Raw genomic sequence first — 10,501 nt, forward strand, 5'->3', positions numbered from 1 at the left:
TAGATATTCCCTTAATTTGAAAGACAAGTAAATATAAAATGTTTATTAAAACAAGGTTAATCCTGTCGTCTCCATTGCAGGTCTTTTTTTTTTTTTTTTTTCTTTCCATACAGCCTTCATCAGTGTTGTCATTTAGCTTCTGGCCTTTGTGCGCCTTCCTGCAGGATTTCTTGTACTACGTCTGCTGCTGCTGCGGGGTGCGTTGGCCCTCTGTCGGCGCCGGTTCTGCCTACCTTCTCCTCTCACCACGGTTGTTACTGTTTGACCTTGAGAACTCTGCAGGGCCTGGAAGACACTCTGGCCTTTCACCTCACGATCTCCACAGGTGAACGTCAGCGCTACGCCCTCGTTGCCCTTCATAACACGAGATGTACCGTCAGAACTGCCGTCAAAGCAGCGTCCGAGTGCGATCTCTTTGGCTGTGCGGGGATCCTGGTCTGTCACCGTATAAATTCCGTAGTTGTGGCCCAGGGGGTCAAGAGGTGCTAGCATGGTGAACTCATTGGTGTCATTGTTGACGGCGAGGGGCAGATGGTTGACCAGATACTCCTGAAGGATTGTGTTAACCTGATCTCTTTTACAGCTTCCTTGTGGAATCACCTTCATCAGGGTACGATCTACACGTTCCTGGTCATACAGCATCCCACTGCACTTGAACTCCAGGCACACAGCTGAAACAGTTGCCTGGTCCATGTCACGGATGCTTCGGCTATCTCGGAGGCCATACAGCTGGCCTTTCGTCTTCGGGTGGGTGCCACCCATGTTACGGGACCGCACATTGATCTCATGTGGGCTGTTAACTTTTACTTTGATGTAACAGGCCCGGTATTCCATTGGCTTGGGCCACCACGTCAGGTAGTCCTCTGTCCAGCTCATTGGATCGTCTTCATTGAACGGCACTGTGTTGTAATCATAGCGGTCTCCTTCTACTCTTGAGAAGCGGAAGTGTGCTGCACTGAACGAGGCCTCCTCACATTCTTTCAAGTTCTCAAACGTGTACACTGGTCCATTGCTTTCTTCCGCTGTGTTGGCGCTTGGTTTTGCCACATTGATGCTGAATGCAGTCTTCTTCACTCTAGTGTCTTCATGGTCAGTGCGTCTGTAGTTCAGCCTACCCAGGTAAGGCTGGGGCACTCCAATTAAGTTGGGATTGAGTTTTGGAGCAGAAGAGACGGCCTCTAGCTCCTCTCCTCCAATGTTGGCCATGACATATGCAGAGTAGGCATCAGCTTTTTGTTCATCGCAAAAAGCAGGAAGACAGGCACCATTGGAGCCAGTTATGACACTATCGAAACGGCCCCAGGCACGTGGGTTAGATGAGTAGCCAGCTGTGGGCTCCATGTTTATAAGACTCACCACAACTCCCTCCACCTGCTCACTGGGCATGAAGCGTTCACTACGGAAGGTCCTCACTTTCACATAACACCTGCGGTTCTCTGGGACGTCCAAGTTAAAAAGACGTCTCTCTCTGATCTCCATGTTACCAATCAGAAAGGTTCTCTCCTCCCTTTTTCCTCTTCTTTTCTTCTCCACCTGCAGGCTTCCTTCCTCCTCCCACAGGCCAGTATCCGGGTTCAGTGACCACAGCTTCATGGTATTGAGGTGCTCGGACATCTTCACCTGGGCAGAATCTAGGAACACCTTAACTTCACCTGCGTTCAGCGGCTCATTGTTTTCTTCCCCCCTAAAGTCAACCGAGAACATCCCGTAGGTTCTCAGCGGCAGAGTATCTCCTTCATCTCCGACAAAGTTGAGATCACTTTGAGCTGCAGCAGCTGTGGAGACGTCTCTGGGGTCTAGGAACGTTACGCTAGCATTGACATTACCAGTGAAGACTTCTCCTTTTTCTGTATAGAAGGCATAGGGAGGAATCTGGATTTGAACCATTGCCTCCTGGCCCTCTACCTCCCCAAGCTCCAGAGTGTTGATTTCTGTTGGGCTGATGGTCACAGGAAGTTTCTTTCTTAGAAGTTTGACCTCATGGTAAACAGACCCTCCTTTGGTGTTAAATGGAAGTACCTTTGTGGTGTTAACAAATTTCTGCATGTTGTCCACAAAAGTCAGGACTAGCCTCTCTGTGTCTGGAGGAACCTGGATGGAGAATGTACCTTTGTAGCCTGTGCGGCTGATTCGGACTCCATTCATAAAGACATGGCCAAACCTCATTGGCTCACCATTGTCTGCAGCAACGGCCCTACCATGCACAATGGCCTTGGTGTCCACACATTTCTGGCAGCCGCACTCAGCCACCACCATGGTGGGCAGTTGGTAGCCCTGGCATGTTAGCTGCCTCTCCTCCATCTTTTTCACTCCACAGCAGTAAGCCACTTTGTCTTTGCACCTGATGCCATTGTCCAGCTGTCCAGCACATGTAGTTGAGGGGCACTTGCCAACATCATAGTAAAAGGAGTCTGTGCTATTTTGGTGGCAGTCATGTGGAAGACGAATGAGGTGGGATTCAGGCTTGGGATTACATGAATGCTCGTCTCTACCTGTGTAAAAGATGAAGTGTTGAATTTAGTTTGATCATACTGCCATCTATCTGATGTAAAATATAGTAGGAATCCCATTTATATTACTTTACACAATGCTTACAAAGTGTGTGCGTTCATATTCCTGTGTATTTAATATACATTTATTGAGAACACACCTAAGACTTTGAGTGTAGCTGGTTTGGTCTTAATAGCCCCAGAGGGACCGCTTGCTTTGCAATAGTACTGCCCAGTGTGCTCAGGGTTCAGATTTTTCAGGACCAAGGTGCTGTCAGACTGCTTCCTCAGGAGACTGTTGTTATGAAACCTATTGGTTCACACAGAAGAAAAGGGAAGCAAAGTCATTGATTATTCCATACTTTATTACTCAGATATTTGATGCATCCATGAAGGGCTGTAGTATTCAAGTCTGGTCTCAAGACCACTTTGTTGAAGTCTAGTACTTGTCTCGGGCTCAGCTATTGAGAACTGGTTGAGTTGTTCCAGTCTGCTGATCAGCATTCAGTTGTAAAGAACGCTGCTTGATTCTTCTCATAATCATGCGAGAAAAAAAAAAAACGCACCTCTGCCGCTTTCATAATGTACCTGTAGAAACCTGTTATGGTCCTCAAACTTAATTCTATGCATTGATTAGTTTGATGTTAGAAGACAGATGAATATTGTTTATAGATAAATTATTGCTGTCCATCCTTACTCCTTAATCACTATGTTAGCATTGGACAGACACTATTGCCTGTTATGGTCCTGAACAGAACTCGATATCCTCTGGACTCGGTCTTGACTTGGTCGAGACTCTGACTTGTCTTGACTACAGCCCTGCGTCTCTGTGACTCAAAAACATTTGTGGTCTATAAATTCACTGTCACAAGTCTTACCATTGGTACTTGTCTGGTTGTGGTGTTCCTGCCACTTTGCAGCAGAAGGCAGCAGTTTGTCCTTCCCTCCTGACCTTGCTCTCAGGGTTGCCCAACACATGAAGCTTCTCTAAAAAAAAAAAATCATAATCGGAGATAAAAATAACATTAACTATTAGCTTCCTTACATGTGTAACAAACTTGTCAATAACATGCACCTAAAAACGAATTTATTTGTTAACTGCAATGAAATATTTTGGTGTAAATCTACAGATATCCACTGTACCTATTCTTTTTAGCTGGACACTGACGACAGAGGTACGTTCAGCACTGTGAGGCACAACAACACTGAGGGTGGCGTGGCCCTGCAGGCTGACTGTCAGGGTAGTGTTGCCATCAGGGCAGATACCAGGGATGCGGTAATGCCCGTTGTGGTCGGTAAGGGTAAGCAGCTTGCCAGAGCGAAGGATAGTAGCCCCTTCAGCAGTGAGACCCCCCGCACCACGAACAGAACCCAGAAGGATGTGTTTCTTACACATGCATGCGTCACACTCAGCATTTACCTTCCCCATCACACACTGCAGGGAGCAATCTAAAGAGTAAAATATAACAAGTTAGCCATTTTATGAATACTGGGTCTCCCAGATTTGATGATGAATAAATAGAGAATTGCAGAAGAAGGGTCTGTCTGAGTAATCTAGGGCTAGCTCACCTGTTTTGGGGCACTCAGATCCACTGCATGCTCTCCCATCTACTTTAGGTCCACTGCAAGGCATAAAGCGTGACTGGCAGGTTCTAGAGCGCAGTTGGACCCCCACCTGACCACAGAGGGCAGGGCATGGGTTCCAGTCTGACCACGGACCCCAGTCACCCCGAATGTTCACACTGTTATCTATTGGAAAAGTGCAAATAACACTCAAATAATCACCTGAGAAGAAGGACCCTTCTTATTTGCACCTGTATCACCAGCAAAGTCAGGAGTTTGAAGTACACGACTCAGAGGGGTGAATTCACAAAGAATGGACTGTGGAGGCTAATATTACAATGAATTGCACATCATTTGCAACAGCTGAGTGTGATTTGGCCTTTTTTCGCATCTGATTGCAATTATCCATATGGCAAAGGATAAATGCGCTTGAGACCGATGCTTTGGTTGTGAGGGGAGAGAGGCAGCCTGAGCCCGTCGGCACCCGATACACTTAGTCGATTCAAGTTGGGCGGGTGAGTGAAATAATTAATCAATGAGGAAAATATGAATTACATTTCTCTTATTTTAAAGGGACAGTTCTGCCAAAAATAAACATATTTCCTCTTACCTCTTACCTCAGTTTAGATTGTTTTGGTTTGAGTTGCCTAGTTTTGGAGATATCAGCCGTAGAGATATGTGGTTTCTCTCAAGGAGCCAAAATGATACATTTGATAAACAGACCTTGTTGTGAGCAATTTTAAATGCTCACAACAAGGTCTGTGGATTATGTTGAGTAAATGGGTCATGACCTCTGAAAAGAGATATAGCTGTTGAGTTTTTCAAAAAATATTTGTGGTGCTTGTGAGCACCACAAATATCTCCAAAACAAAAAAAAGAGTAAAATATGCATTTTTGATCTTGAGGTGAACTGTTTTTGAATTATTTTGTGATATATACGTATCTATATTTTTTTTTCTCATGCATTTTCAAAAATGACATGCACTGGAGCTTTATTTATTGATTTCTTTTTTTGGTGAGGCAACATGCCCCTGCATGAACTGCATCTCAAAATAAAAGTTTGAGCGAACACTCCTTAGGCACTTAAGTTTCCACCAACAAATAATTTCACTTAAACTTTAAAGAAAAGGGGTGATTTAACACCAAAAGTATGCATATTACCTTATTTATCTCTGTGCAAATAGCAGAGAAATGGTACTAGCTTGGCTCCATAGTTAGGGTCGCATTTCACCCTATGTCGGTGCTTTGAGAATTACAAATTTTCTTTTTGTCTTATTTGCACAGGTTTAGCACAAAAGCCGCTCAATCCTTTATGAATTTGCCCCAGAGTGTAAGGGCCTTACTGTTATATTGAGACCAATTTTTGGTGACTAAATGAATATCAAAGGTGTTATAAGATCAAACCTTTGGGACAGAGGAAACGGACTGCGTAGTTGGAGCAGTTGCGTCCAGGACCCTGCTCTTCGTTAAGGCACCAGAAGCCTACAGTGGGGTCTGCATGGACCGTCTCCCCACTTTCACGGGCTGGGATCCATTCAATGGTTCTGGCTTCGATTGCCTTTGGAGTCTCACACACTCGGGCACGGTAGTAGAAGCGAATGGCCTCCAGCTGCTCATAGTCTCCACGGCCTCCGGGGTGATCGACATTGAACCATGTGGTCCACTCATCTAGACAGAAAACCTGTTAGGAACTTTTTATAGTTGACATATTCAGTACATTGGGAATAAAAGCTACCATCAGAGTGGAACACAGAAAGGGATGAATCTTTGTTGTCTCTTCTCCATGACTCTACAAGAGATAAATCCAAACGTTTGACAGATCCTTTACTGTATCTCACATTATTTTTGTACTGTGCACTACAGTAATATCTGACAATGCACTTAGCTCTCACCTCTCCAAAATGAGTGAGTTGTATTTAACCTCAAACATGATATCAAACCATTAAATATCTAAAGTCATGTTGATCTTGAGGATAATGTTTATGTATCTGAGAATTCTGGTTGTGAAATCCTTTAACTAGTCAAATATTGATTTTCTTTCTGAAAGATTTAGAAAGACGTTTTAGGAGGGAATACTTATTGCAGTTGACAACAGCCGTCGGTAAAATCTACAAACTGTAATTCAGTTGTAGCTGTCAAGCACAGTCAATTTTGAACATAAAGGCTGACCAGTTCAACTTGGTCAGGATCACAGAAGAATACAGTAGCTAATTTAGAAAGACGTGACTGCCCACACACACATTAACACATTTAACACATTAATATCCTTTGACTGTACTCTCTTTTATTTTTTCTCCAACCTTGTTTTGCAATGCACAACTATTTGTCTGTGTTTCGATCTATATACATTTGTAAGTGTCCCCATCTGCTGTCCAAGTTTGTAGGAAGGGCGCTGTGTGAATATTGGTGATTGACCCACCTTGAGCTGTGACAACAATGGCTGTGGTGATTCCCAGGGTGAGAAGAAGAAGAGGCCTCACTGACATTCTCACACGTTCTGCTACGTCTGACCCTTGAACCTTCACCTCTCAATTCACACCGGGAACTCTAAAGAAGATAGAGTAAAATTTGGATTAAATATGTTGTAAAATAACAAAAAACAAGGTTGAATGTTGCATTTACATTTTCTTTAAGTCACACAACGCATCCCTAACACAACTGTTAAACAGTTATATGTAATAAAACACGCTACTTTCTGAAATTTAGTTTTAATGTTTAACTTAACAAAAGTGAATGAAACAATAGTTCACATCTGAAACTAAAATGTTTCTTTACAGATAGATTCCATCATCTTTGTCTATTTTGTTGAAAAAAGAAAAACATGGTAGGACAGAAACCCCCCACTCAGATTACACATCTGTGTTAGCCATCACCATTTGTCACCGGACACTGAAACATCTTTGCATCCACAAACGAAGCACTGGCTACACAATCCAAACACCCCCCCCCACAAGGTTTGCTTTTGTACAGTTTAAATGGAAAAAAAGAATTCACTGGCAAAACCCCACATTAGACTAATTTGTCCTCTTTGCTTTTAAATTGAACGAGCAGAAAGTATATTGATAAAATTAGGATTGGGCAGCCTGGGTTACATGCAATAGCAGTAATTACAACAAAGGCTATTATTAGACATGTAAGTTACCAATCGGAAGTAAAGATGGATGTATTTTAATGATCATTCACATTGCAAAACTATTAAAATTACAGGCATTGACACTTTAACAAAGTCTTCACTTGTGACTTATTTTAAACACAAACCTCTAATTCAAAGGACTATTTCCTGATTACATTTTAAATCATATAAATAAGTTGCATTTAAGATGGAGATATTGCTGTGCCTATATGAGTTTAAGTACATGCTTAGTTAGATTGATGTGGACACATTAACGTATGTATTAATCTGTTTCTTTCTTACCTTGTTGAGTAAACTGAACTCCTGGCTTCAGATTTCTGTATAGAAATGTCCTCCTTTACTCTTTTCCTACTTTTCTCTTTCTTTATATTTCACTCACACATCTGTCTCCTCCTCCTCTGTTCTTCACTCTAGTGCAGCTCACTCCTTCACTGTCTCATTTATACCTCTCTGTCACCAGCACCCCTCCCTCCGCTTTTGACAGTGTGCCACAGTGTCTTTTCATTACACTGTTATCCATATAACTAATCTCTCACCCAATGGTTATTAGATCGTGCTTTGTATAAAAGGACAGTCATGGGATCCTGTAAAGTATCTGTTGTTTTTCTACACATCATTCATTAGCTGAACTCATCTGTCAATTACAAGGCAAAGAAGACCTAACAGAGGAATACTGTACCATGGTCCTGCACCTCAGTCTTTCTAGTCTTCTCTCAGTGAGGGGACACATGACTGGTGTACAGAACATTGTGCCTGTAGTGCATGGCTACTTGAGGTGAAGACAGTGTTCTCCTCAGGGAAAAAAAACAATTCGGTTCAACAAGCATAACATTGCTTCATACACACCTTCCACCGCTTGCTGTTACCTCAGCAGGGGTGATTTGCTTTTGGTAAGGTGTAAGGAAACACGTGTCAATGTGTAAAAGGAGCGCAATGCTCCTGGGAAATCACTGCTGGGGAAGCAACATACATCCTCAATTCAGTCATTCTTTTTAGTACAGGAGAAGAAGAATTGATGGAAAAACATTGATTTATACTGCTGTATTCATATTACATGCCTGCCTCGAAGATAGTACAAATGTTTTCAGTGACATGGTTAATTGAGTTCAGTTGACTTTGGTCCTAATATCCTAATTTTACAGCAGTGTTTCATCATCCTCAGTAAAACAGATGTATTATCTACTTGAAGTGAATTCTTTGCGAAAGTCATTAATATTGCTAATATTAATTTAGATATACATGTATCCGTTAGCCTACGTTGCATAAACTTGAGATGTCAGGTTATTATCATGTGTCATGACTTCCAGAATATTTCTAACATTCACACGCAGTTTAGTGAGGACAACTTTATGGTACATTTGAGCTCCTCAAAGGACTTTATGTCTTTCTTTAAGCAGGGAGGAAAGATGTGGTGGGTGATGATGTGAGGATAGGAAAGTGAGAAAGGTGAGGGATTGGACACACAAACACAAAGTTCAGACAGGAGAGGACACGGCCTTCTTTCAAACAAACTGTCTGATTTCAAGGCGGGTAAATCACATTGGTCAAAGTGGAGTTGCATCAAATAACACAGATTTTGGTTTGCTTTAAACACGCTACACTATGTTGTGCAAAAGGTGTAGTTTTGTCTATCAACAGGCTGGTATTCACTGTAAATACTTTACTACTTTCCAATGACAAACGGAAAGATCTTTCATTGGCTTGTTCAGTTTCACCGTATGTTTCATGTTAGTGCTGCATTGGACACTCATCTGGAACAGTGTTTGGCAGTGATGGAAAGTAACCACGTAGATTTATTCAAGTACTGAAGTATGTTTTTTAGATACTTGTGCTTTACGTGATTATTTCCATTTTCTGTTTCTTTAAGCTACTAATCCACTACAATTATTGTGCTGTTACATTTATTTGACAGCTATGGTTATTTACAATATGATTGCATTATCATAGATTACAGTACCCAAAAATATGTTAGGCAGGTAGTAGTAGTACTGGTAGTAGTTGTAGGAGAAATAAATGTCTGACCATCTGCAACTTTTAAATTCTACAACATTTAGTAATAAAATATGTGATAATACAACACTGACAAGGGACATTCTGCATCCAACTTTAGGTACATTTAGTTGACAATACTGTACTTTTACTTACTGTGAGTTCTACAATGTAGTGCTTTTATTTATATTGGAGTATTGTATATCATTTTTCTACTTTTACAAAAGTAAAGGGATGTGAAAACTGCTTCCACCACTGGCATTTTTGTCTTTCTTAATTAGGGACCGATTCACAACATATAGACAAATTAAATGAGTTGTCATACGTGTTGGAATACTGAAATGTTTGAAAAATATACTGTAACATAGTACTGTCTTTGAGAATAAGTTCTCCAACAAAATAGGGGATTCTTGAAATGTTTGTGGTTGACACAGCATCAGCATTGAGTGTTTTCACATGTGGAAGATACCCGTCAGTCAAACAGGACAAACAGGGGAGGCTGGCTGCCTTCTTCCATAATACTAAATATGGAGGTTTTTACACCATTGTGCTCAGAACAAAAACAAAAATAAAAGCAACATCCTGACCTGACACGCTATAAATTGAAGAGGTTGTAAAGCCAGAAACAGAGTTTACACAAGAATAAACAATGCAGAACTACAACCACCATAAGATGTGATGACACCAACTCACGTCTGCCTTGAGTCGGAAGGCGGAAAAGGTCACATGAGCACAGTTTACCAAGATAACTGCAAAGATGTCAGGATTTTTGTTAAGTTCTTCAACATGCCATTATTCAAATACACGATGCAAGCAATATTAGTTTTCATTTTGTATCAGATACAGCTTCTCTTTTAAAGAAAAGTGTTTGAAAATGGACAAACTCAAATTATCTTAATAGTCTCAACCAACAGATAATTTTTTAATCATTCAATTAGTGGTGGACAGTAACTAACTACATCTAGGTGCTGTATTTAAGTATTTGAGGTACTTGTAATTCACGTCAGTATTTCCATTCCATTCTAGACTTTATACCTCAACTACAGTTCAGAAGTAAACATTGTACTTTTGAATCCACAACATTTACATATTATTATCATTATTATTATTATTATATTTTTGTATTAGAGCCTTTACCAGCTGCAACCTTAGAGTAGTGCACACATTAATGCATCAATAATTATAAACCAATAAATATTTTGATGCCATTACTTTTGTGCTTTTACTTGAGTCAAATCTTAAATGCAGGACTTGTAACAGAGTATTTCTACACTGTGGTATTTCTTCATTTACTAAAGTAAAAGATCTGAGTACTTCTTCCACTGCA

General features: G+C 41.1%; 1 protein-coding gene across 1 annotated transcript; it reads right to left on the reverse strand.

The window, feature by feature from the left end:
- Window positions 1-77: 77 nt before the first annotated feature.
- Window positions 78-6,561, reverse strand: cilp (cartilage intermediate layer protein, nucleotide pyrophosphohydrolase). The gene is made up of 7 exons (XM_031846867.1): window positions 6,472-6,561; window positions 5,457-5,720; window positions 4,059-4,238; window positions 3,633-3,938; window positions 3,368-3,476; window positions 2,651-2,799; window positions 78-2,492 (listed from the first exon to the last, which is right to left on the reverse strand). Exons 1-7 carry the CDS (start codon window positions 6,536-6,538, stop codon window positions 133-135), a joined length of 3,435 nt encoding a protein of 1,144 aa, XP_031702727.1. The 5' UTR covers window positions 6,539-6,561; the 3' UTR covers window positions 78-132.
- Between the last annotated feature and the right edge of the window lie 3,940 nt (window positions 6,562-10,501).

The sequence above is a fragment of the Anarrhichthys ocellatus genome, unplaced genomic scaffold (genome assembly GCF_004355925.1).
Source record: "Anarrhichthys ocellatus isolate YVR2014 unplaced genomic scaffold, GSC_Weel_1.0 scaffold6, whole genome shotgun sequence".
Taxonomy (NCBI): domain Eukaryota; kingdom Metazoa; phylum Chordata; class Actinopteri; order Perciformes; family Anarhichadidae; genus Anarrhichthys; species Anarrhichthys ocellatus.